We start from the raw sequence: 25,615 nt of genomic DNA, 5'->3' as shown, positions 1-25,615 counted from the left end.
TTATTGAAATTTTAATTTAATTAAAATATAGAATGTTTATTAATTAGATTTATTTATAATTGTTTTTACATTAGGGATGGAAAGAAAAATCAAAAGCATTAAAAGTTACGTAATTGTGTCTGTTTCATTTTTTCTTCTTCCACAATTCAAGGCATGACATTTTTTCACAAATACCTTTATGAGGTTTATGTTCTCATCTTCTTCTTTATCTTCTCAGATTATTGTCTCCATCTTTACTTGATATCCTTCTTAGCCTCTTTGATTTCGCATTGTGTCATGTGAAGATGGTTTATAGCATCTTCGATTTTATTTCGTATTTGATTTGATGGGTGATTTTCTTTTGTTCTTGATTTGATCCTTTGTTAAAGGCGGCCATTAAATCGGAGTCACCAAACTTATTTCACGTTTTTAAGTTTTGAAAGCTTGAAACTGGAAGATACATGCTAAATCTACAAATTTAAACCATACCCAACAAAAAAATGCAAAAATAATGGACGAAATCAATCAAATAAAGCATGGCGGCTCTGTAAAAATATCTCTGTAACCCTAAAAACAGTCGAGGAAGATGATGACTTATTTACGGTTATGCCATTAATGAAAATAAACACTAAAAAGAGCAAAATGCACTTCTTGGGGATCGAACCTGACAACCGGGCAACATAAACCTACCCAATTCCCACTAGGCGGCTTCAATAAATGATGTTCTCTATACAAATCACTATGTAATATAAACAATTTTCTGAAAATTGAAAAACAGTGTTTAAAATTAATCCCCGATTAATCGGTATTTAGTAAAGAAATTTAAAAAAAAATGGAACTTCCATATTTTTGGTTTAGACTAAATTTATTAAAGATATTAAATAAAATATTCTTTGAGAGATTTATGATATATTTAGTTTAGATTCAGGAAACATTTTCAACTGAATATGGAAGTTTCCATATTTTCCGGATTTACCTAGAATATGTATACTACCTACGCAGAACAAAATATAGTAGGCGAGAAACATATTCTTCTTTAAGGCATCATATAAGGTAAAAGGCAGAACAAGTTATGTAACATAATATAACCGACCTATATCATTGAGTTGTGGCTATATATCGTTATCAAACTGTAGGTAGACCGAAGACATCTTTCTTGATTATAACGTAATCAATTCTATTTGTGCTAGATTATACAAGAAATGTTAGTTTACAGTATATACCCTAGATATATCTATGTTTAAAACTTAGAATCGGACATATAAACTAGGTAGATTACCAAAATGAGTTTTCTAACTGTACCTAGAAGAGAAAATAAAATATGATTCCAATTTTTTTTTAAAAAAGTTTAAACATATATATTGTCATACTTATGTTTCCAACACTTATCATATTTTTTTACATTTTTAAAATTCAAGTTACTATTTTTCTCATTAAAAAAGGGTAAAACATGTCCAAAATTGTCAAAAGTATGAGAAGTCTTATTGTGACAAACAAAAGTTCAAAGTGTCCCATTTTTCCAATTTTCCCTTAAAATAACTATGCTTAACCAAAAGTTCTTTCATATGATCTGTAAAGATTAACTAAACAACTAATGTTCAGTTAAAAAAATAAAATAAACAACTAATGTATATAGGTATATATTTGGAATAAATTGGCGTATTTTCTATGCATGTATAGGGAAAGTAATTCCATATTCCAAGAAGAAAAGATAGTTGAAAACCACGTACTGCTGAAGAATAAGATTCAGGAGTTGTCACGTAGACAAAGGGCAAAGCAAGATGGCCAAAAAACATTTTGAAATGGATCAAATAAATAGATAAATATATTACATAGCCAAAAAGGCTACATTGGAACCTAACATGGGCAGGTCATTGGTTCTCCACCACGATGAGATGAACATAATACCCACTTTAGATATTGACTAATTATACTTATTTCTTAGTGACCATCACTTGTTTTGTACTTTTAGTGGTTAAGAGTGGGCTAAGAATCCCCATCGACCAGTATATAACTGAACATATATATAAGAAACCAAAAGTGTCGTTCTTATCATTAAATTTCATAATTGACCTTGATATAAATTTCATCAACGTTTCAATGATTATTGTTGTGCGGTTGAGCATTGATCGAGTATATACATTCGTTCTTAGAGCATCTCTAAAAAGACTTTCTATTATAGAGTTTTGCAAATTCTATATTTGAAGTTTCAAAGTGTTATTATCCAAAACCAAAACTTTAAATTTAATTTCAAAATTATTTGTAATTTATACTATGCTCTTTATATTTGTCATAATTAATATAAATTCATAAAACTTTTGTAGATAACAAGCACATATATAAAATATTATTGTAATATTAATTAATAAATCTTACACTAAAATATAAAATTATAAATAGAAATAGATAATTAAATATTAAACTACAAGCAAAATACCACATCATTACATAAAATTATTTTATTAATGCTCCATTTTCGGTTATACAAAATTTGTTTAGACAATATTTTAGAAGTTTCATTAAAATTAGTGTTGTTGTAATATTTAAATTTGTGTAATAATTATGTCTTCATGTATATATCTTCTTTAAAAAAAATTATTAAGTTTCTTTTGTAATATTCTTGTTGTCTAATTCTACTTTTAAAATATTATAAATCTTATTTTGATTTTTTTTTTAAACTTATGTGTAAAATTTTAATTTATAAAAATAAATTTGAAATATTTAAAATATACAAAAGTTATAAATATTAATTAAAACTATGAATGAGAAAATACTTAAGAATCATAAATGTGATGTATAATTATTTATAATGACCAAAATGCAAATAAAAGATGAAACTTCAAATTTAGAGTTTTGAGTAGTGAAATTTCAAATATGAAGTTTTACTACTCAAAACTCTAAATTTGAAATTTTGAAGTTTTTTTTTAGAGCAAGAAGATGGATAAGAGTCTTGTTCTAAAAAAACTCTATATTTGAAGTTATAGAGTTTCTTTTTGGAGATACTCTTAGATATGAATTCAGTCAAAACATGTAAGCTATAAGAGTATTGGTCTTTGATAGGTATATTAGGTAGCAAACTAGTTCCCAAAAAAAAAAAAGGTAGCAAACTAGAAATTATTACCAATGATAAGTACATTCTTCATCATACTTCAAATAACCTATTAAATTAGAAAAATATTTGGATTATTAGGTATTTTATAATATAGTTAAATTTATATAAATATAGTATACATGTTGAATCAATTAGTGCATGCCAAGTCATATGTCACTCCGATGTAAGATCAATCAATCAAGTATAACCTAAAAGTTTATTTTATACAAGCTAGAGAAGAAGGGAAAGTGTGTGATATACAAACCCATAAAATAACAAACAATGCTTTAGAAGGAGCTTTCGCTTGTGTAGCTATATACTTTGTATGAATGCATAGTTACATATAATATAACATATATGGGCACATACATATATTATATATAAATGGAAATGAGGGTTTGTGGAAAAAAAGGTGTTTTAATAAGAAGCACAGAAGTGAGTGGGGGGGGGGGGGGGGGGGGGGGGGGGATCTGTATATGGAGATTATATATAAAGAGAAGAAGGTGTTGGTCATAACTTCACAGTTTTCTCCCAAGAAAAAAAAAGAGAAACCGAAACAGTAAGTGGGGAACCTTGAAGCTAGTTCAAACTAGTGGGAGGTTGATCCACGTTCTAACTTCAAATCCAAACTTAAACACAAATCCAAACCTTAAAAGCATCATATAGAGATGGTTCGTGGAAAGATTCAGCTGAAGAGGATCGAGAACCCGGTTCACAGACAAGTAACGTTCTGCAAAAGGAGAACTGGTCTTCTCAAAAAGGCTAAGGAGCTCTCTGTGCTCTGTGACGCCGAGATTGGTGTTGTAATTTTTTCTCCTCAGGGCAAGCTCTTTGAGCTTGCAACTAAAGGGTATTAATGTATTATATATCTCATAGTCTTCATATATGTATTTTTTTTTTCAAGAATTCCCTTATTTGTGTTTTAATGTAATTAAATAGAAACTTATATATATATAAAATTGATTTATAAAAAACAGAACAATGGAGGGGGTGATTGATAAGTACATGAAGTGTACTGGTGGTCATCGTGGTTCTTCTTCTGCTACTTTTACTTCTCAAGAACAATTTCAACCCCCAAATCTTGTACGTCTCTCCTCTCTTTCATTTTAATTCTTTATTTCCTTGCGGACTTATATAAAACTTTTCTCTTTGAGTTTTGGAATTAATTTTTGAAACTGTTTGGTTGTTATGCCATTTTTGGTTTTATTAAAACTAGCCGGTGCTCAACGTCTCATAAACACCGTTAATCATTTCTTTTCATTTCGTTCTATGGGGTTTTCTGTTTCTTATTTTTCCGTATAAATATACTCCTTATTTTGATATTATGCTATTTGGTAACACGTGTGGACATGCAAAGCGAAACTCTGTTGGGCGTTGTTCATAATTAACTGATTTGAATTAAAATAGTCTGCAAGCTAGGTAGGGCACCAGATTCCGGTTATACATGAAATTAATAGTTATGAAGTAAACAGTCGTTGCAACTACCGCTCCCATTTTCTGATTTATTAATTTTGTCTACTAGTGTGAGTCACTCACATATTGTGGAACGTTTGTACTACAAGTATAAATGAAAACAAAAACAAGTAATATTGTTTCAATTTTTATTGGTAAAGCAAAACAATTTAAACTATTACTGTTAAAGTAAAAGATGCTTTAGAGACAACAATACCCATAACACTTTAAAAATATTTGAATATTTTTGTTCTTTAATCACATTATATTTCGAACGAAGTATCATATTATTTTATCTCAGCACAGTCTTTTGATAAAAGTTGCCCTAGACACTTAAAAAACGTAGCCCTAAGCTGTTGTCATTGGCACGCGCGGAACCATGTACATACTCCTATTTTTTTTGTTTTTTACGCATGATATCTATACATTTTTGGAATAAATACATGTACGTCTGTCTATATGTACGGTCAGTACGGACATGGTTCCTAATTGTAACTTAACATTATTATTTACAAATAATAGAAACATTGAAACGAGATTTGATTATTTAGGATCCGAAAGATATTGAGGTCAATGTGCTTAAGAAAGAGGTTGAGATGCTTCAGAAAGGAATAAGGTATATGTTTAGCTATTTACACATTAGCTACTTCCTTACTAAGTTGTTCTTATGGATTATAAATTCGTACATACATACATACATACATACATATGTAATAATAAAATGGATTCATGTATATGTTTGGAGGAGGAGATGGGGCGATGAATCTTGAAGAACTTCTTCTGCTAGAGAAGCATCTTGAGTATTGGATTTCTCAGATCCGCTCTGCTAAGGTATACATGACATTAATGCTTGTATAGATGTACAATCAATATGTTATGGAAAATAAATATTAAATACTGCAGATTAGGAAAATTATACAGTAAAATTCTATAAATTAATAATGTTGGGATTATGGTGTTTTATTACTTTATAGAGTTATTAATTTATAAAACTTTCATTTTTAGATATATATATACATTAATGAAATTTTAGAAAGATATTTTATATTTTATTATATTACTTGGTGTACATAAAATATCTTTCATAGAATTTAAGTGTTGCTTTATAATATTATTGTCAAATATATTGAAATGTTAAGAAAACATAGATGAATTATTTTTTTGTACTTATATAAATTATTAATTTATGATTTTAATAGGATTATATATGTATACAAATTATTAATTTATGATTTTAATAGGATTATATATTTACATTGAATTTTCTTAAAAAAATATTATCTTATTATCTTATCGATTTGTGTCATATTTTGAACTGGCCTAACTCGGGATTTTTTTGTATTAATTTATCGTGTTTATTCATTTATAGAGTTTCTACTGCATATCTCTGTTTTTTTGGCAAAAAGTTATATGTTTCTATTATAAAGAAGTTTATATGTAATGTTGCAGATGGAGATTATGCTTCAAGAAATTCAATCCTTGAGGAACAAGGTAAGCCCATTACATCATATTGTATATTCAGCTTCATATAAATCAGTACGTATGAGTCAGGATTTTGGTTTAGAAAAACAAAACATTAAATTAACATTGCTCAACGGTTTTGTATGTCTGTGTGAAGGAAGGAGTCCTCAAAAATGCCAACAAGTATCTCCTCGATAAGGTATCAAATTTACTATGAAATTGTTATAATTGCACTTCTTATGAAGTTGGAGATCTATATGAGAGTTATATCCAAATGTATATCTTGCTATAGTCACAACATTCCAATGATATTTAGACTGATTTGCCCTAACGCTTTACTTTGTTGCTGTGTTGGTGAAATAATGCAGATAGAGGAGAACAACAATAGCATATTAGATGCTAACTTCGCAACAGTGGAGACTAACTATTCTTATATTCCACTAGCCATGCCAAGTGAAATATTTCAGTTCTAGACCATAGGATATTTGAAGACTATGTCTTACGAATTCAAATAATCTTTGGTAAGCATAATTAGTGTTTTAAAATCATGCACAAGTATAATAAGGTATGTGGTACTTGCTAGGCTGTTGAAAATCTGTTTGTAACTTTTTCCTCTTGTTTTAAATTTGTTGGTGTGAGCGGCGAAATGACTATAAGTGTTGTTTGTATACTTTGCACTTAAACTCTTTCTATCTATGTTTTGAGTTTATGGATTACTATAGAAACTCAATAAATTAATACTCGATAACTAATAAACACTATAAATTAATAATTTTTTTCGGTTCCGAATTGGATCGGTTCAAAATATGATACAAATCGATAAAATAATTACATAATAGTATTTTAGAAAATCCTATACATATATGGTCCCGTTAAAAGCATCAACTAATAATTTTTGTATATATACATTTTATATAAGTACAAACAAACAATTGTGTTATTTTCTTTATTTCACGATAGAATTATTTTTTATTTTCTTAACACTTCAATATATTTTACTAATATTTAGTAAAATTATATCTAAACCACATTTTAAAAAAATTATAAACATATTTCATATGCACCAAATAATACACTAATGGTGAAAGTCGAATTTCAAAAATTTAATTAATGTAAATACGGTAAAATCAATTATTTTGTTAAAAAATATTATAAATATAAAAAAAAATCAGAAAATAAAACTTTTGTAAATTAGTAATTCTATAAATTAATAAAATGGCATAGTACCAACATTATTAATTTATAGAGTTTTTACTCTATATGGTTTGTGTTGACTGAGGATGCATATCCTCTTTTTCAATGTATTTACATTGTTATCTATGTAACCTCTAGACTCCAACGTAGAAAATGGATAGTTAAGAACAAAGTGGTATTTCAACACAAAATCGAAATGATTTGACTCGATTCGAAAACTGATAATGTCATGAAACTTAAAACAATGCTCCATAGATGTGGAAACTTTCAAAGTGGCTTAACATTCGATGATACGAGTGAACTACCATTTATGGCAAAAACAAAACGACTACCATTTAGTAGGTCCCACGTTTGTATCATTCCATCACACAGTCTGAGAAGTTAAACATTTAAAGTCAACCCTACAGTTAATAGATCAGTATTCAGGAAGCAAGATGCGAATTTCTACTAGTATAACTACCATCTTGAATTAGAAGAGACTTTTTTGTTGCTTTTTCTCGCTTCTTCAACATAATTGGTCTTCACGACTGTCTGACTTTGAAAGCTATAGCTTAAAGCCTTAAACGTCACTGAGAACATCGACAATTTAAATGCAACCTTTCTCTCTTTTTATTTTTATTTTTTTAGACAAATGCAACATTTCTCTTCTTTTATCTTCTTTTGATTATATTTGCCTCTTCCTTGTGAGCTTAACAAAAGTAGTCGTTTGTAAAGGAGGTTCTTTTTTTTTGATTAAGCATTTGCAAATCTTCCACTAGCTCAACGACTACATTATTCTCTAATCATGCCTTTTACCATAAGTTCCGTTAACTGATCTAAAATTAACTGCTAATAATATAAATGTTTGTATATCTACGTACGTAAGTCATTCACTTCGAATTATGTGTTTATATAGTGTATAAAAAATACAGGATATGGTATAATGATTTTATGGATATGCTATATATATACCATAACTCACATATTGTGATTGTCGTGAATTGCTTTTATTACTGTGTGGTAGAAGACGGATACAAACATTTACTACTCTTCACCAAAACCCCTCTCTTTCCCTCTATAAATCTTTCAAATTCTTACTTTTCTTCACCCAATAAAATTAACCCTATCAAACTCAAACACCTTCACAATATGGCTTTCTACTTCCGGCGACTATGCTACTTTCCAGCTCTTCTCTTGGTGGTTATCCAGCTTTTGCATGGCGTCTGCGGCCAACTAGTTGTGGTTGAGGAACCTACTTATGCTCCTCCGCCTCCACTAGTTGTGATTGAGGAACCTACTTCTTCTCCTCCGCCTCCATTAGATGTGGTTAATGAACCTATTTTTGCTCCTCCGCCTCCATTAGATGTGGTTAATGAACCTATTTCTGCTCCTCCGCCTCCATTAAATGTGGTTGAGGAACCTCTTTCTGCTCCTCCGCCTCCATTACATGTGGTCGAGGAACCTATTTCTGCTCCTCCGCCTCCATTAGTCAAACAAGACGGCAATGATGCCATTGTGCCGGCATTGTTTGTCTTTGGTGACTCTCTCATAGACAATGGGAACAACAATAACATCCCTTCCTTTGCTAAAGCCAATTACTTCCCTTATGGCATTGATTTCAATGGCGGTCCAACCGGTCGGTTCTGCAATGGCTTAACCATGGTCGATGGGATTGGTACGTTTCTCTTCAAAACATGGTATTCGTTTCCTCCTAATTTGGAAAAAGGTTTTAAATGATAACGTTTGGATGAGGCTGATCGATGAAGTAATTTGATGCATGCATGCATGCACATATCATATAGCTCAACTATTGGGGTTGCCATTGATTCCGGCGTACTCGGAAGCTACCGGAGATCAAGTGCTTCGTGGTGTCAACTACGCTTCTGCAGCCGCGGGGATTCTTCCTGACACCGGAGGAAACTTTGTAAGTTGCATGCAACTTTTTACCTTTTGTTATAAGAACTAAGAAGTAAATATGTATTTACTAGATCTAATAATAATTACTTGTAGTAGTATACCAACCGATTCTTAGAATTTTTTTTTGTTTTGTTTGTAGTATACATTTTAGAACTACGCATAATACTTGCGTGGTTTTCAAATATAAACGTACATTTATAATGTTCTAATATGAACTTTTGAAAGCCAATATACTATACCATTAATTTATTCGTTTGTGTTTTATTTAGCAAAATTATTATTTTAAATTCGTTTCTGTTTTTAATACATTGAAGGACTTGTTAAAATATTGTACCTTGTATTTTTAAAATGCAATTGTATAAAATCAAAATTTTAATTTATATAGAAATCCTTTTGGTGATATTATAGAAAAATTTATATACATTTTAGTAACAATTTTATATTCATACTTACTAAAATGAATTGATCATTAAAAATCAACTCAAGTACTTTCAAAGCTCTTACATGATGGTCATATAAGTATATATTTGTTCTTAATAAACATCGAAAATTGTAATGAGTTTATAATCCGATGGTCAGATGGGGCGTATACCATTCGACCAGCAGATTCATAACTTCCAGACAACGTTAGATCAGATGGCCAGCAAGTCCGGTGGTCCGGTGGCCATTGCAGACTCGGTGGCTCGAGGCTTGTTCTTCATTGGAATGGGAAGCAACGACTATCTCAACAACTACTTGTTGCCCAATTTCCCTACCCGTAACCAATTCAACGCCCACCAATTCGGAGATCTCTTGGTTCAGCACTACGCCAATCATCTCACCGTAATACATCATAAACATTAATTAGTACTTACTAAGCAAGAAGCTGAAATGTAATCATAAATGTGTTGTTTTTATTTTGGTAATGCAGAGACTGTATAATCTCGGTGGTCGGAAATTTATAGTGGCTGGACTTGGAAGAATGGGATGCATTCCTAGCATTCTAGCTCAAGGAACCGACGGTAAATGCTCGGAGGAAGTTAACCAACTTGTTCTTCCTTTCAACACAAACGTCAAAACAATGATCTCCAATCTCAACCAGAATCTCCCGGATGCTAAATTCATTTATCTCGATATCACTCAAATGTTAGAAGACATCATCGCTAACCCGGCGGTTTATGGTAACTACCAAATCTTAAGCTAGCTAACACAAACTCTTAATTATGGGTAATAATGGCTGTGTTGGTTTTGTAGGAGTTACTACTTTGGACAAAGGATGTTGTGGGATAGGACGGAACAGAGGTCAAATCACATGTCTTCCCTTTGAGACGCCTTGTCCTAACAGAGATCAGTACCTGTTTTGGGACGCTTTTCATCCTACCGAGAAAGTTAATCTCATTATGGCTAGGAAAGCGTTCGCTGGTGATCGTACCGTTGCATTTCCTATCAACATTCAGGAACTGGCGAGACTCAATTAGAGGACTAACTTTCTTATGGAGTCAATCAAGAAGTAATATAAAACTTTGTGTTGTTTCGTGTCTTTGTCATTTGTTCTTGTAACGTTTTTTCATTAGTTTCGTTCATGTTAAAAACATTTGAGTCAAATCATTTTTACTTTTTAGTTCTTGAAAACGTCAAATGCTTCACCAAATGGTCAAAATTTGATCACCAAACGGTCCAACTCAGATCTACTGGTTTTGTTTTAATAATGATCTAACTACTATAGAAAGACCATTTTACAATAAGGTGTTAAATAAATAATTTTTACAGTTGAATTGGTATAATTAGGGTGTTGATCAGTGTGCCATGTGTTTGCTCTTTTATTTACTAAGTTTTTACAATTTTTTTATTTAATTTTTATTTTAAATTATTTTAACAGAAATTTAATACAAATTGATTATTCTGTATTTTATACATAAATATTGTTTCATTTAATTTGTATTAACCATATTTTTCTTATCAAAACTTGTTTGAATTTACTAAAGAACTTTATTTATTATAACATAAAATTAAGTGTGTTTTAAATTATTAGATGGAAGAAAAATCATAGTTTAGTTATTGTTGTCCAAAAAAAAAAGAGGTGGAAGAAATTTGATTAAACGGTAAAATGTTGAATTAAAATATCATTTAGATAGTCTCACGGGTCACAGCCAAAATATATATAATTTTTTTTTTAAAAAATCATTTTATCATCGGCGGATTAGGGACAGTATTTACCGCCGGCGATGTTAGAGTCCCAGTGGCTAGGCACCGTAAAATGGCGGAGCCGTCCCTCTTGCTCCGTCATGTAATCTCTGCACAGAAACGCCATAGAGAACTCATCCTCCACAGTCCTATCCACATCATGCACAAAAACAGCCGTGTTCTCTCCGTTCTTTCGGCTCCTCGCGAGCATCCCCGCCGTGTAAATCGCCGACATCCTCCCCGGAGCATCTTCGTGAAACCCCGTCGGAGCATCCACCATGATTAAATCCCACTCCCTCTCGTAAACCACCTCCGGTAAGCCCTTCAGCGCAAGCTCGCACTTGGAAACTCTAAGATCCATCGACGCACCGAGACGGCACTCCTCTCTATCTCTCGCCGCCGACATCAGAGCCGCCGCGTCTCTCACCTTGGTCTCGTACCGTACGTGGTACGATTCCAGAGAAGGGAACTTCTCGGCGATCCGGCGTATCCATGACTCGTCCTCGTCTAAGAATATAGTTCTTCCTCCGTGGTTTAGTGACGCCCACATCAAGCTGTCGTGGCCAAGACCAAACACAAGAAAGTTGCACGGCGATGTCTTGTCTAGGACCTGATGCAATTTAAGTAGTTTTTTTTTAAGTTACTCCGTGGTTTACTCAGTTTTTTTTTAAGTTCCTCCGTGTTAAAAAAGAAAAAAAAAGTTACTCAGTTTTGGTTTTTGACTTGCATGTTGTTTTGTTAGTCTTTTGTTAATTTTACCTTCTTGGTGACGGAGATTTCAGAGAGTGTTTGCTGGGGAGTGACATTGGAGGCGGCGTAGTGGATGAGAGCATCGGCGAGCGAAGGAGGGATCTTACCGCAACTCACGGAGTTTTGGCTCTGTACTTTAGTTCTGGTGGAGGAGCTGGAGATCTGGATAGTTTTGGCCGGCGCTGGCTGATATGAAGACGGTGAGAAATCGGTTCTGGTGATGAAGAAGAGAGTGATCACGAGGAGAGATGCTAAGGTAGAGAGAATGAGTTTCAGTGTAATCGGAAAGTGGAGGTTAGTTGTCATTGTGATGGACGGAGAGACAGTGATTGTGTTAATTTGAATTGTTCAAGTGAGAGGCGTTACAGTTTACTAAAAAGGTTAAGGGGACAAAGAGACAAAAGATTTTAAGTTTCTTTTGGGCTTATGTATGTCATTTGGTGGTTTGGTAATGTCTTGTGTCTCAATATGATTGGTCGATATTAACAATAAGAAGTAAGAACTTCAGATAGTTAATATAGGCTTTGGTGTCATCACCTAATACTCTAATAGAGGATTAAGTTTGAAAGATTTTAGATAGTTAATATAGGCTTCGCAGTTACAATTTCTCTTTTGCTATCTTTCAATACATTTTGAAACATCTGTATACGAGAACACTAGCACTATTGGTGCTACGTTTTTAAGGATGGTGAATACGAATTTGATAAGAAAAAAACTTAACAGCGAAATTACGGATAACCAATCATATTATTCAGATGTTTTATTACAATCCAAAACCAAAAAAGCTTTGAATTCTACACAGCCATTTAGTACTTTAGCTGCAGTAGAACATCTGTAGACCATATGGTATTCCCTTGTAAGGTGATTTCAAATGACTGGTTGGAGAGAACATCCGTCACAGCCTCGGACCAAACCACGTAGAAGCTTTCACGGATATCCAGAAGCAATTCGGAAGGCAGTTCTTGACGGAAGGATTATAGCAAAAAAAAAAAGAAAGAAAAGAGTGAAACTCCATGAAACGGAAAACAAAAGAAATGAGAAACCCCAGAATTCAATAATCTAAACTATGCTAAATTAAATGGTAGAAAAAAACTTTTATAAGAAGTTGATGCGATAATGGTTGCTTTTGTGTGTTTTGAAAGCCTATGAGAAGAGCTGGTAGCTTTTTGCTGAAAGGATAATGTGTCTCATTCCTCCAATTGGTGCAAAGATTGCTATCAAGACTCCGATTGTTATTGCAAACTGTAGTTAAACAACGGGTTATCGAGTTATTAAATTTTAATCACCCTGTGACTAAAGCTTATGTGGAATCAAGAAAGAAAGACTAACCCAAGAGGCAAACCAATGGAAGCTAAATAGTTTTGGTCGCTTCATCACCAACCATATAATGCAAGGTATCTGCAAATTATAGAGGTACATTATATATACATCATCCATTTTTATATAAATATAATGTTTTCAAACAACTTGAGATATATGTTTCATGACTTACGAAGTATGAGGTTGATGAGAAGACAAGGCCACCGAAGAACCCTAAAAGACCTCCGAAGAAGGGGATACATATTGCTATAAGGCATACAATTGCTACACAACACACAAGAAGTGAATATCAGTTTACATGTCTCCAGAAAAAAAAAAGTGGAAAAAAGAAAGATAAATGAGAACTAACCAACGTATGTGCTACGTGCAACTAGACGCAGCATTACTGAAGGAGTGAACTTCAGTGTTTTCACAAGATATGACTCGATCGCGTCAAATACCGACATCGCAAAAACCTGTTCAGATAAATCATCAGTTACATTGTAATCACATTTTCAAGAAAAAGAAACAGAACAAGAGCCAAAAAAAAAAAGTAGACCTGGTAACTTCCAATAACATGGATAAAAACCATGAAGTTAGCTGCAGCTATAAGCCAAACAGGCTTCTCAAGGGAAATGAGGACATCATCCTCCACATGAGCACCAAAAGCCCAGTAACCGGATATAGCCACACAGAGGTAACAAACGATGACGATGAAGTAAGCAACGACGACTCCTTTCCACATCGGTTTCTTGGAAGGGACTTCAGGTGTTGAAGGAATAGTAGCTTGAATCTCAAGAACCACACTGTGTCCCGCAAACGCAAACGCTATGGTTCCAACGCCATTAAACGCGTCAAAGATCATTGAGGCCGTGGTGTGTCCTCTGACTCCGTACTCAGCTGGATGATGCTCCATTCCTTTCACTATTGACGCTACAGACGCTATCATTGAGTACCTACAAACAAAGAGATCAGAAAAAAAAAAACAAGAGGATGTGTTGTGGGTTTGGGTTTGGTGACAATACAAGAAAGACATAAGGGCAGCGAGAAGAGAGATGATCTTGATAGAGTTGAAGTCAGGAGACTGAGAGAGACCGACTTGGAGCACACCGAACCCAAGGATGTAATAAGTTTGACGGATATGATGGAGATGAGGAAAAAGAAGCTCGACGAATTTCTTAAGCGATTTTCCCCCGGTCACGTTGTAGACTATGTCGGAAGCGATCTGGACCATGAGCTGTTGCGGCAAGACGATCCAGTAACCTAGTTTTGGTCCGAACGCCTCTTGGCCTAGCTCCGAGTAACGGTCAAACCGTTTCCCGGGAACGCTTTCATGCAAATTAACCATTTGCCACAACGAGTAGAACGTTATAAGCCATGATAACATTATTGCAACAAGTCCAGGTCCCCTGTTACAATAATAATTAATTACAACTTCTATTCTGTGATAGTAACCAAAAAAAACATTTAAAAGAAAATTACCAGCCAAGTTGTGACATCGCGAAAGGGAGACCGAGAACTCCGGCGCCGACCATGGCCGTGACATTGTGGAAGGCGGAGTAATACCACTTGGCATTTCTAGACGCGGTGATCGGTAACCAATCGTTGTAATCCATTTGCTTCTTGTTATTGTTCTCCTCATCATCCTGATTCAAGGTTTTGTAATGATTCATATAGCGATGACATTAAATGTCAAAATGAAAACTGTTGAGTTACCATATGTTGGCGTTACAAGAATGTTTTATTAGAGTGAATGATTTAATGTTCATCGCTAAAATTATAAGAGGATTTATATGATACAAAAAAATATTTTCTAAATTCAGTTCAAGAGCACCAACCTTTAAAAACAGTATACATTTTGTAGAAGAAAAGAAAAAGAGATCAAATGTTACAGTCCCATTGATGAAAACTACATTATTCATGTGATATATAAACAAAGATAAAAGATATTTGTAATGCAGATAAAGCTTGTTACCGCTGAAAGAGGCGCATTGAATGTCATTCTTGTTTTGTGTTTTCTTTAATACTCACAAAAAATTAAAATACAGGGAAATGTATTTTTCTTTTTTTAGTATAAAATACGTATAGAGAAGAAAACAAAAAATTAGTGATTACTGTTTTTTTTATGGTATGATTGGGGACAGTGAAGAGTTTAAATAGAGAGGTAACTAGGGTGAAAGTAATTTTTTAATTACTTGGATCATAGGAAAGTGAGGATGGTCTTTTGAACGAGTCTGCAGTTACTCCCCAAATCCAACGATACTGGTCTCTTCCTATTTCTTTACTCTCTGATCTCTTCTTCTTCTTTGTTTTATTACCCACGTTTCCAGCCTTAATTCATCCCTATAAACCAGCGTTCCCACAATTCATTAAGGCAATTGAAGAATATTTTTTAAACTTAAAAGTCTACAAATCGTCTAACAATTTAAGAGATAACTATAAAACTAATCAGCTTATTACACAATTTCACTGTTCACTTACTTTTTTTGTTTTAAAAGAAAATCATATTTAAAATGCTGAAATATGACCAATAATTTTGTTTGAGATTTTAGCATTCTATCAAAGGCAAATCTCTAAAATATCACAAAATAGTCTGTCACAAAAATGACCAAAATAACATTTATTAAAGAGTGAAAAGATAAACTTACAATTTAATGAATTTATAAGTAATACATTTAGCATAAATAAATATATTTAAAGTATTTTTTAAAATAAATAAATACAATTTTTATCCTAAAACCTAACTCTTAGTCCCTAAACCCCCATCCTCAAAATTTAAACCAATTTCTAATCATTTAACCCTATTTGGGTACGCGTTTTCTACTTTTTAATCGGTTATTTTTGTGATTTTGTGCTATTTTTGGAACATGAGACATGTTTAAGTACTATCTTACAGTATTTATTTGTAGTAATTGATCATGGATTTTTAATTTTTTACTTTATGCTTTTTGCGATATGATTTTTAACATGTAAAACAGATAAATAAATCTTAATGCATAAATTTTAATATTTTTCCAGAATTCAGCTTGTTGTGGAGAAAAGATCAGCTTGAAGAGTAAAATCAGAGCTGCGTGTAGCTTTAGCATGATATGCGGAATTGTTGTCACTTAGAAATACTATTTCAAAATTGAGTAGCACATTTCTTTGAGTTATTTTGGTTTTGCTTGCAAACACATGTTTGCTTGACTCTCAAGTCAACCGAAACCTTGTGTGTATATGTACAAAAGGAAGTTTGACATTTTGTGTGGTCAATCTCGTTGGCCTAAGAAAAATAAACTTGTCTATACATTGCATCAACCCCTGGCTTCACGCACTGAAGAGCCCAAAACAAAAACCCTTAATGAGTTTCTATGGCTTTGATGAAACCTCAAAACATGTTGCTATGTATTTTAATTTTTCTTCTTGTTCTCTCTTTCTCTCACTCTCTCTTTTAGCTACCGAGCATTTCTTCCTGTGTAACGCTGCTGTTGCCCTGACTTTTCGACACGAGCTTTGCGGACAGCTTGTTGGATCTGCTTCTCGTGTTCTTTGAGCATTTCATCAAGATTTCCACCAGGAGGCATCAATGGTCCTGAGTAATGAATCCTGTTTTTCCTTGGTGCGTTTCCCTGACCACATCCCAAAAACACAACTCAACAGTTAACATACCAAAAGGTTAATAATGCACACAGAATAACTAGAAAAAGGAAACGTGAGGCTTACGGTTGAGTAATCTCTGCTGGAACTTCTCCTACAAGAATCACCAGGCAAGTCTCCTGTTTGTGTTACCCTTGACTTCAGCTCTGCATTGGTTTCCCTTTTGATGCTTCCTCCTCTGTTCCATTCCGTATCAGCAACACTTGGGTGAACCACTGTAGAAGCATGAGCGTAGCCGTTCTGTTGGATCCCTTTTCTAGGTGGTTCAATCCTAAACCCTGTGCCGCCTTCCTCGTCTGTTTTGAACTTATGGCTTATGCATGTGACCTTGGACTGCCCTGCGACCATAAACTCAGGTGTCTGCGCAGTTTTAAGATCCTTTGGCCGTCCTCTTGTCACTGTCTCTCCCCCTCTTCTCTTTTTATCCTCTGCCCTTACTCTGAAACCAAAACTTTAATAAGAAAAGACCCACAAGAGAGAAAGAATAGTGAACTCAAGAAGTCTTACTTTCTTGCTTCTTCATTGCGAAGCTTAGCATCAAGTTCCTTGCTTGGTGGATATCTAGGTAAGCTTGATGGATTAGCAGGGAGTGGCTCCGTGGTGAAGAACTGAATAGAAGAAAGTATTCAACTGATCATGACAATGCATCTAATAACTTGTGAAAGAAGCATAGATTTAGGGTTAGTATTAATATATTACCTCGCTCCTCAATGCAGAAGCAGCTGATCCACGTTTCTCAGGTTCTATTGCTAGTAGCTTGTTTATAAGTGCCAGAGCTGATGCAGGGAAATGACCGAAGGTCTCACCAAGAACAGCCTTGTAAGGGTGACTTGGTTTAAAGCTTGTTGCAAGTGGTAGAGTTTCTCTTCTCCAGTAATCTTCTGAGGGTGAACCACATAGCTTAAAGATCTTGTGCATCTGCTCCACCTGAGAAGCAAAAAGTATAACTATCTCATCATTTGTATTCTATAGTATTGATTCCGGAGTGACTTAACTCTCAGTGCACCAGTTATAACTTTTAGGATAAGGAAAACCGAATTTAGTAGATAAATAAAAAAAAACTAAAAAGAAAATAAATATTAGATATCTGAATCTGTATAAATATAGGTCTAAACGATTGTAAATTATAAATTCACATAATCAATATACAAACACGAGACAAATATTTGCCTAAGTTGTATTTTTTTCTCTAACTATACACTCATAATCAGTCTGATATATGGTGTTTAGGATTATAAAGTCAGTGCTATATGTTGCAAAGAAACTAAAAATGTACTAGAATGTTCCCATTACTTCTGTGCGTCCTGGCATGATAGGCTTTCCAGCAAAGAGCTCAGTGAGAATGCAACCGGCACTCCAGAGGTCTATGGCTGGTCCATACTCAGTTGCACCAAGCAGCAGCTCAGGCGCTCTGTACCATAATGTTACAACGCGACTTGTCAGCTGGAGATCTCCATCACCCCGGTAAAAATTAGCCAAACCGAAGTCACCAATCTTCAGAACACCTTCGTTATTAATCAAGAGATTAGATCCCTTGATATCACGGTGGAGGATTCCTCGTCTGTGGCAATGTTCAAGACCACGAAACAGCTGTTGCATATAACATTTGATCTGAAAACGAAGTAAGACTATTGTCACTTGAGTTTTTTTTTTGTCTGTAAGGAAACAAAAGGTGTAATAGTACCTGAGTTTCAGAGAATTTGATTCCAGGAGTTGCGGCTAGACCAGCGAGGTCGTGTTCCATGTACTCAAAGACAAGGTAGAGACTACCTGAGAGTCTAGAGGTGACTAGACCTTCAAGCTTCATGACATTAGGATGGTCAAGCTTACGAAGAATGAGAATCTCCCTGGCCATAAACCGAACACTCTCTGGATCCATGTTAACAAACCGAACCTTCTTCATCGCCACAATCTTTCCTGTTTCAAGGTCTCTGGCTTTGTACACGCTGCTGTATGTCCCCTGTCCAATCTATAACAAGAAACTGGTCACACAAAGAGATTCAGACAGCAAAAAAAACATGAGTTCTTTTATTAAAAATATTAACTAACTTTGTCTAACTTCTCATAGGAATCTGCGGAGCGAGGGGTCCATCCCTTGATGGCTTCTCCGGCGACAGAAGCCAACCAAGATGGCCATTCTCCGCTAGTGGATTCTGCTTTATCCAGAGTCAAACTCTCTGACTTCTGCTTAGGCTGCCCCACCGGCATAGCCGTAACTCTCCTGGTTGGAGCTCCGACAATAACTACTGGGTTATTGCTGTTTCGATCAGATGAGGTGGAGGGACGGCGTGCCACTGGATAACCATTAGCCACGACGGTGATGGAAGCTGAAGAGTTTGGACGTGTGAAAGATCCTTCCGTTTTAGATGAAGAGGACGAAGGAGGAGGGAGAAGTTGAAGGATGGATTTGCTTGAATCCAATAGGTCAGTGTTGGCAACGGCGGCGTTTGGAGAACGCGCGGTAGCGCAAATACAACCCATTATTTCAGACAAACAACCATTCAAAACTCCTAACTACTCGGATATGATCGGCGACCAAGAAGCTCTCATGTTTTGTAATGTTGTTTGTCTCTCTCACGTTTTTGTGATAGAGAAGTGGAACGTGCGTGCCACTCAATGTCTTTATTTTTTTTATGATTCTTCTAGAATTCAAATGATTGTAAGTAGGCGACTAAAACGATTTGTCAACTCAACAGGCTGATTTTTTTCTTTCTTCTGGTCGTAGTTGGGTCTTACTGGTTTCTTTGAATGGGCCTGTTTTAACTTGCAAAGCCCGACAATTATTTCTCTCGTGTCAACAACATGTCTTTTTTTCTTTTTTGTCGCCTTGTTCATTCGTGCCAACATAACATGACCAAGTCCGATGAAGTTTACTTAGACAGACGGAAGAAAGAAAACACATCGCGTCATTTGATCAAATCTTACAATTTGTGTGTATAGGAGTCCTTTGGATTTCTGCCTTTCAAGTACAACAATGACATCATTTATATCCCTTGCAAGTTGGACACATATGCCAGATATTTTGAGAATCTTGGATTTTAAAACCTCTCAAATATTTGAAGCTATTTTTATGTGGTCAAGATAGTACATATATTTCAATATGATCAAGCTATTATCTTTTTTTCTTTCTTTTTCTTATCTTAGATTGGCTGACAAGTAATCAAATACAAATATATTTATTGATAATATGACAGTAGCGAGAATTGTACAAAGAACTTTTCACTTCAAAAAATGTCTGAATTATTCAAAAAAAAAATAGATGAAGATTTACTGAAACAAAGAAAGTAGATAATAGTTTTTTTTTAAACAAATCATTTTTAATATGTCTTTGAAAATATATCTAGCAAAGAAAATAGATAACATTTTTCTCAGCAACCTCTTCAGAAAATGAATAACTTCTTTTAATTGAAGTAACCTAATTATAACAAACTGAACATAAAAAAAGCATAGAGACAAAATTCGTAAACAATAAATACTGCTTAAATGTTACAGAAATAAAATATACAGATAATCATGCTGTTTAATTAACATATGCATGATTCCATACATTCTTATTTCAAACGAATGTAGGTGATCCACCAGTCATTTCAATCCTGACACTTTTTCTTCTTCTTTTAAGTGAATCCTCATATCTTTTAAACTTTCCCACAAACTCAATTCTAATATCATGAGTCTCCTTTTTGTTTTAAACTGGCACTATTCGGCTTTTAGTATCAAATCTCCTATCCAGAACATCAAATTCGGATATATGCAAACAACAAACTGATCATGGATGAGAATATTGTTTCCTTGATGAAAGACTACAATTACATCATAAGAAAATAAGCCGGGGAATGAAAGCTCATGTGGCAATAATATAAAATTCAAAAGTAAAAAAAAAATAACGAATTCTATTCACATCCTATATTAATGACTAATATAAGGTGCTCGTAGATATCAATCAAATATATCAAATGCGACCGTCGTCTTCTAGATAATCGTACACGGAGATATTCAACGTTTCCCGTTCGCTGCCTTCCTCCACGCCACCACTCGCGCTGTCGTTGTTAAGGGAGAATCCTGCGTCGACAGCCATGCCAGCGTCGGAGGCAGCTTTTTGTATGGACTTAGGAGATGTGTTGGAGGCAAGGGAAGGTTGCAGCAAGTGAGGGAAGTTAAAAGCTTCGTTGTCGAGGGTAGATGGTCGATGCAAGCAGTAAAAAGCGACGTCGTGGGCTACGGCAGCTCCTTCTGCGGTGGAGAAAGAGCCTAACCAGAGCCGTTCACGAGTTCCCGGAACCCTAATCTCCGATACCCATTTTCCCCATTTCCGGCGACGGATGCCTTTGTACTTGGCCTGATGGGTTTCTCCGCCGTCTCTAGGATCCATTTTTTGAGTTGATGATCTTGAGAGGAACTGTTGAATATAAATATGTTTGGAGGAGAAGAAAGTCAATTCCGATTGTATGAATTGTGCAATACTTATATAATACTTTTAGGTTAGAGAAAAAAATAATAAAAGTCAAAGATATGACCAGGGGGAATATGTAATATTGACATGCGGCTGGCACATTTGATGTTTTCTTTTTCTAGGATGATCTTATTTGTGTTTCAACATATTAACGTTTACATCAGCTATAAATACATTTGGATAAACAAATGAAATTTCAACATATGAAACATGAAACAAGTGGTGGATAAAAGATGGATCACTCAACATAATGCGTGATTGATTGAATTGTGACAACAGACTTAGCGGTACGTAACAAATTACATAAGCGGGACAAGTTTGGTTTATATAGGTTTTGTTCAGAAAATAAGTTTGGTTAATGTAGGATTAAACAAATGTGATGTCGATATAATTAGTTATCAAACTAGCTTTTTATATGATTTTCCGATAATGAAATCATTTTTTGAAAGATTCGGATAATCAAATCATTCATTTTATTGAATACAAGATTTACCATACCTAAAGAAGAACCCCAGTTAATGTGATTCATTTTTTTGGTAAAATTAATGTGATTCATTTGCTCAAAAAAAATTATTAGAACATAATTAACGGCAGTGGCGGAGCTAGCATCACATTTTAGATGGGTCATTTACTAAACTAATTATGTAAAATTGTTAAGAAGATATTAAAATGGGTCAAAAGAAAGAATTAGTTTTGAGTTATGGGGGTCAAACTAAAGGTTTTTAACGAAATATTCTGAAAACTACCTAAAATATATAAGTGAAATTCATGTTTTATAAAAATCACAGGGGTCAGCTGACCCCCCTCCCACCCACATAGCTCCGCCACTGATTAACGGTGATTATTAACTTGGTTCTTAAAGGGTGGGTTCCACTGTTTCTATAAGAACCGTGTTTTCTACATCTTTTATAAGGACCGAGTTTAACTTAATTCTTGCACTGTTCGTAGATCTCACTGATACGTGGCGGTCTGTGATTGGTTCGACTTTTTTTTTATCAGACAAAAAAAAATCAAATAAAAACCCGTACAGCGTTAATCATGCTCTTAAGGAAAAAAATTGGCGCAAAAGTTCATCATAAATTTATTTATAGCTTCGTAGACCGATGTGAATAAACTATATATTTGCATCATAAAGCTTATACATTTTCCGCAAATAAGAATCATGGCTTTAACTTCAACATTTAACATGCATAAATCAAAAATACAAATATATCCGCCGAAAAAAGAAATTTAGGTGTAACATGCATTTAACGAAAGATATATTACGATTGATGCCCTATAGGCTATATCACGACATCACGTGGTGAACCACATGCAACTCGCCTCTCTTTCTTTCTTTTTTGGGGTTTGTGATAAAATTCATCACGGGTGACGTCATCATATAGTCTTGTTGTCTGAGTTTGACTAAAAGACATAAAGTTGTTTACTGTCTGTTTCCTTCTGCACACAGAAAACGAACTAAAATAAAAAGGATATGGCGTTTCTGGTGGCAGTTATATTCACTGGTACACAAATCTAACACGAACTGCGAAGATTCCTTACACACGGAAGAAGAATCCCACTCACCTTGGAGCAACCCAATTTGAATGCAATCAACTTTCCTCCTTACCTATCTACAAAGACCATGTCTTCTTTTGTGTATTCGAGGTTCACGTCACGCCACATAGTTTATCACATTCACAAAAATAATATTCCTAAATTATGGTTAACATGTCGATCGTCTTGAGATGTTTTTCAAATTATTTTAGGCTTGCAAAAACGTTTATTATGGCTAACATTTGCCCAAAAAGGAAGAAGATATGTGTAACATAAAATTTTAAGAAAAACAGAAATATGAAGAATGTTAATCTCTATATTTATTGATAATACGTAGAAGATGAAATTTAAAAGACTAAACATTTTAGCGTAACTTTATTAATTTTAAATAATTTGGAGGCCATAAACTTAATGAATATTAACCTCTTAAAATTTGGGGGCTAATGTCATTGTTTCATTGGCTATGTCTAGGACTAACACTTATGTAATGGTATAAAATTTTAGAAACGGAAGTGATAAAGGGATAGAACAAAGAATATCTTATATAAAGAGGTAAACACACAAACAAAGCAAAAGCAAGACATCTCTATAAAATGTGATTCATATACTAAGGACATGGTGAGAGTTTTGTTACAAAAGTATGTTTCTTTGTTTCTCCATTTGTTGGGTAATGCTTCCACAAATTGCACAAGGGAGGTAAAGCAAAACCAGACCAAAGAGATATATATTGATCTCTACTTGAAAGCATCTGAAGCAGAGTAAAGGAAGTCCAAGAACCCTGTCCCCTTCAATAGACCTTTACCTGTCAGCAGCTCAAAATCTAGCAGCAGTAAGAATCCTATCACTGCTGCTTTCCCGTTTATCACTTCGTTCTTCCTTGAGAAACCAAATCCTTGAGAACCCTCGTCCACTATCATTCTCACCTGTTTTTCACAAAATTTATCATCAGTCTTTTGGTATTCTTGATGAATCAGATTTACATGTCTGGGGCTTATTTTTATTGTTATACCTCGTCTACGTTGACATTTGTTGCTGTGAGACCAGGCTGAGCTTTTCCACTGAAGACGATTTCAGCAGCTGCCTCGTTCTTCCCGTTGCCTCTAATGCTGATGTAGATGTTTTCTTCATCAAATTTAACAGGGTACACAAACAGCTTTCTCAGTGCAGGTGTCAAGACTCTAAGAACCGGGTTCTTTGGGTACCATTCTTTGATCTCTCCAGTTCTGAGATCAAATGTACTGTCCGTTGCCGGGCACACAATGCAACCATCCTGTTGTGAGGGAAAAAAAAAGAACCGTCAGTAAAAAGCAGTAATCAAACTAAGACCTTGATGCATCACAAGTTGTTTGATTCACAACAGTAGTTGACGAACCTAACAAAAGATACGGTGAACATATGATGTACAACCAATATGTCTATAAAGCGAATCTTTGAACCCACGTTAGCTGTAACTGATTCAGTGTCAAATCTAGTAATTTCCAACTAAGCAAAGAAGTTAAACATGTCCAAAACAATCTTATAAAGCACTCATCATTCCATATAGTTAGCTACATTTCACTACATACAATAGTGTTCTTAAAATCTTAACTTCAACATTGTCAAAACATGACTTTACATTACTGTAGAATCAAATAACAATGAAGCTAATCCAGACAGCAACCAGAGACTGTCACTGAAAGTAAGTAACTCAAGCCATGTGTTGATTAAGGAGGTAAAGATGTCTAACATGTCCAAACAATGTATTAAAGCATTTATCATTCCATACAGGTAGCTACATTTCACAGCGAGTTAGTACATACTATAGTGTTCTTAATCATATCTTCCTCAATGCGAAAACCAGACTTCAAATTACTGTAGAACCAAACAACACTGAAGCTAATGCATACAGGAATCAGAGCCTATGTCAGTGGAAGTGACTCAGGCCACGTGTAAGGATGTAAATATGTCTATCTCATAAACTCGTTAATTCATAACTCAGTCACTCTTACTCTATCAAGCATTTTCACAAACACCTTATCTACTCGCAAAGTTCTCATCTTTACGCAGTAAATACTACGACGAATTAAGTATAAAAGACGGAGAAACCTGAGTGAGCTTAGCGTTGAGAAGCCCCTCGCTGTAAGCTCCTTCAGCCGGAGAACGATTCTCAATAGCAAAGACATCGTTCTTATACCAAAGCAGCAATATCGTCTCATCGTCTTGGATGATCACTCTCCGTTCACCTTTCGGAAGCGCAGATAACGGCACCACCGGCACCCAGTTTCTTCCGGGAGAAGCAACGGACGAAGAAGAAGAGGGAGAAACCTCCGTCGCCTCGCATCTGACGATCACTCCGCCCCTCTGCTTCGAGTTTTGGTTTAATCGGTAAGTGAGAGCGAACCGGCGGTTAGGAAGGGACAACGTTTTGGGTAATGACGTGGCGCGGGTGAAGGAGGGAGGAGGAGGAGGGAAGGAGTAGTTACGTGGGAGAGAAGGAGATGCGGTCGTCGCCATGGAGGTGAGTGAGAGAGAGCTTGAGAGGAGGAGGATAGAGGAAGTGCATTTGTCCACACAACAGAAGGGACAAGTGGATAACGATGGAAGAAGAAGGATGATTGATGGTAGCCACACTTTTTCTACATGGGCCTCTGTTTTGCCAACACGCCTCTTTCTCCCTCTCTTCCTCAGATATTTCGAAAAAAAAACTAGCTTAAATGGGCTTTAGAACA

At 34.7% G+C, this 25,615-nt stretch overlaps 7 protein-coding genes across 9 annotated transcripts; 2 read left to right on the top strand and 5 right to left on the bottom strand.

Annotated features, from left to right (window-relative positions):
- Positions 1-2,945: 2,945 nt before the first annotated feature.
- On the top strand, positions 2,946-6,699 carry LOC103831676 (agamous-like MADS-box protein AGL12). Its single transcript, XM_033274399.1, has 7 exons — positions 2,946-3,920; positions 4,048-4,153; positions 5,074-5,134; positions 5,250-5,353; positions 5,972-6,013; positions 6,141-6,182; positions 6,352-6,699. Exons 1-7 carry the CDS (start codon positions 3,739-3,741, stop codon positions 6,454-6,456), a joined length of 642 nt encoding a protein of 213 aa, XP_033130290.1. The 5' UTR covers positions 2,946-3,738; the 3' UTR covers positions 6,457-6,699.
- Positions 6,700-7,744: 1,045 nt separating this feature from the next.
- Positions 7,745-10,676, top strand: LOC103831674 (GDSL esterase/lipase At1g71691). The gene is made up of 5 exons (XM_009107574.2): positions 7,745-8,831; positions 8,959-9,080; positions 9,653-9,895; positions 9,984-10,233; positions 10,307-10,676. The coding sequence occupies exons 1-5, from the start codon at positions 8,108-8,110 to the stop codon at positions 10,528-10,530; spliced, it is 1,563 nt and encodes a 520-aa protein (XP_009105822.2). The 5' UTR covers positions 7,745-8,107; the 3' UTR covers positions 10,531-10,676.
- LOC103831675 (glucuronoxylan 4-O-methyltransferase 3) lies at positions 10,398-12,532 on the bottom strand. 2 transcript variants are annotated; one of them, XM_033274368.1, is made up of 3 exons: positions 11,996-12,532; positions 11,270-11,846; positions 10,398-10,512 (listed from the first exon to the last, which is right to left on the bottom strand). In XM_033274368.1, exons 1-3 carry the CDS (start codon positions 12,290-12,292, stop codon positions 10,499-10,501), a joined length of 888 nt encoding a protein of 295 aa, XP_033130259.1. In that variant the 5' UTR covers positions 12,293-12,532; the 3' UTR covers positions 10,398-10,498. The 2 variants fall into 2 exon arrangements, with proteins under 2 accessions (XP_033130259.1, XP_009105824.1); XM_009107576.3 differs by lacking the exon at positions 10,398-10,512 and having other exon boundaries at positions 10,901-11,846.
- A 182-nt stretch (positions 12,533-12,714) lies between these two features.
- Positions 12,715-15,402, bottom strand: LOC103831673 (lysine histidine transporter-like 5). 2 transcript variants are annotated; one of them, XM_009107572.2, is made up of 8 exons: positions 15,261-15,402; positions 14,768-14,931; positions 14,311-14,694; positions 13,845-14,241; positions 13,656-13,761; positions 13,479-13,570; positions 13,316-13,384; positions 12,715-13,228 (listed from the first exon to the last, which is right to left on the bottom strand). In XM_009107572.2, exons 1-8 carry the CDS (start codon positions 15,285-15,287, stop codon positions 13,130-13,132), a joined length of 1,338 nt encoding a protein of 445 aa, XP_009105820.1. In that variant the 5' UTR covers positions 15,288-15,402; the 3' UTR covers positions 12,715-13,129. The 2 variants fall into 2 exon arrangements, with proteins under 2 accessions (XP_009105820.1, XP_018508638.1); XM_018653122.2 differs by lacking the exon at positions 15,261-15,402 and adding an exon at positions 15,124-15,200.
- Positions 15,403-16,363: 961 nt separating this feature from the next.
- Positions 16,364-20,360, bottom strand: LOC103831671 (probable serine/threonine-protein kinase At1g09600). The gene is made up of 7 exons (XM_009107571.2): positions 18,971-20,360; positions 18,606-18,890; positions 18,215-18,532; positions 17,621-17,848; positions 17,429-17,529; positions 16,988-17,360; positions 16,364-16,893 (listed from the first exon to the last, which is right to left on the bottom strand). The coding sequence occupies exons 1-7, from the start codon at positions 19,400-19,402 to the stop codon at positions 16,720-16,722; spliced, it is 1,911 nt and encodes a 636-aa protein (XP_009105819.1). The 5' UTR covers positions 19,403-20,360; the 3' UTR covers positions 16,364-16,719.
- Positions 20,361-20,692: 332 nt separating this feature from the next.
- LOC103831670 (ethylene-responsive transcription factor ERF020) lies at positions 20,693-23,178 on the bottom strand. Its single transcript, XM_033274387.1, has one exon. The coding sequence runs from the start codon at positions 21,288-21,290 to the stop codon at positions 20,871-20,873; it is 420 nt and encodes a 139-aa protein (XP_033130278.1). The 5' UTR covers positions 21,291-23,178; the 3' UTR covers positions 20,693-20,870.
- A 247-nt stretch (positions 23,179-23,425) lies between these two features.
- LOC103831669 lies at positions 23,426-25,466 on the bottom strand. Its single transcript, XM_009107569.3, has 3 exons — positions 24,993-25,466; positions 23,917-24,177; positions 23,426-23,830 (listed from the first exon to the last, which is right to left on the bottom strand). The coding sequence occupies exons 1-3, from the start codon at positions 25,398-25,400 to the stop codon at positions 23,642-23,644; spliced, it is 858 nt and encodes a 285-aa protein (XP_009105817.1). The 5' UTR covers positions 25,401-25,466; the 3' UTR covers positions 23,426-23,641.
- Between the last annotated feature and the right edge of the window lie 149 nt (positions 25,467-25,615).

The sequence above is a fragment of the Brassica rapa genome, chromosome A07, assembly GCF_000309985.2.
Source record: "Brassica rapa cultivar Chiifu-401-42 chromosome A07, CAAS_Brap_v3.01, whole genome shotgun sequence".
NCBI lineage: Eukaryota > Viridiplantae > Streptophyta > Magnoliopsida > Brassicales > Brassicaceae > Brassica > Brassica rapa.
Note: the sequence above shows the minus strand (reverse complement) of the source record. Positions and strands in the feature narration are given on the sequence as shown.

Coding starts and splice junctions, on each gene's coding strand:
- LOC103831673 (XM_009107572.2), bottom strand. CDS start 15,287: ATGACATTCAATGCGCCTCTTTCAGCG. Junction 14,242..14,310: donor GCTGCCCTTATGTCTTTCTT/GTATTGTCACCA, acceptor CTTTGTTTGTAG/GTACTCAATGATAGCGTCTG. Junction 13,762..13,844: donor ATGTTATTGGAAGTTACCAG/GTCTACTTTTTT, acceptor TTATCTGAACAG/GTTTTTGCGATGTCGGTATT.
- LOC103831675 (XM_009107576.3), bottom strand. CDS start 12,292: ATGACAACTAACCTCCACTTTCCGATTACACTGAAACTCATTCTCTCT. Junction 11,847..11,995: donor AAATCTCCGTCACCAAGAAG/GTAAAATTAACA, acceptor AAATTGCATCAG/GTCCTAGACAAGACATCGCC.
- LOC103831676 (XM_033274399.1), top strand. CDS start 3,739: ATGGTTCGTGGAAAGATTCAGCTGAAGAGGATCGAGAACCCGGTTCAC. Junction 6,014..6,140: donor TTCAATCCTTGAGGAACAAG/GTAAGCCCATTA, acceptor GTCTGTGTGAAG/GAAGGAGTCCTCAAAAATGC. Junction 6,183..6,351: donor ACAAGTATCTCCTCGATAAG/GTATCAAATTTA, acceptor GAAATAATGCAG/ATAGAGGAGAACAACAATAG.
- LOC103831674 (XM_009107574.2), top strand. CDS start 8,108: ATGGATATGCTATATATATACCATAACTCACATATTGTGATTGTCGTG. Junction 8,832..8,958: donor AACCATGGTCGATGGGATTG/GTACGTTTCTCT, acceptor CATATCATATAG/CTCAACTATTGGGGTTGCCA. Junction 9,081..9,652: donor CTGACACCGGAGGAAACTTT/GTAAGTTGCATG, acceptor TCCGATGGTCAG/ATGGGGCGTATACCATTCGA.
- LOC103831670 (XM_033274387.1), bottom strand. CDS start 21,290: ATGGATCCTAGAGACGGCGGAGAAACCCATCAGGCCAAGTACAAAGGC.
- LOC103831671 (XM_009107571.2), bottom strand. CDS start 19,402: ATGGGTTGTATTTGCGCTACCGCGCGTTCTCCAAACGCCGCCGTTGCC. Junction 18,533..18,605: donor TCAAATTCTCTGAAACTCAG/GTACTATTACAC, acceptor CTTCGTTTTCAG/ATCAAATGTTATATGCAACA. Junction 17,361..17,428: donor CGCAATGAAGAAGCAAGAAA/GTAAGACTTCTT, acceptor TTTTGGTTTCAG/AGTAAGGGCAGAGGATAAAA.
- LOC103831669 (XM_009107569.3), bottom strand. CDS start 25,400: ATGGCGACGACCGCATCTCCTTCTCTCCCACGTAACTACTCCTTCCCT. Junction 24,178..24,992: donor TCAACGCTAAGCTCACTCAG/GTTTCTCCGTCT, acceptor CCCTCACAACAG/GATGGTTGCATTGTGTGCCC. Junction 23,831..23,916: donor CAAATGTCAACGTAGACGAG/GTATAACAATAA, acceptor TGTGAAAAACAG/GTGAGAATGATAGTGGACGA.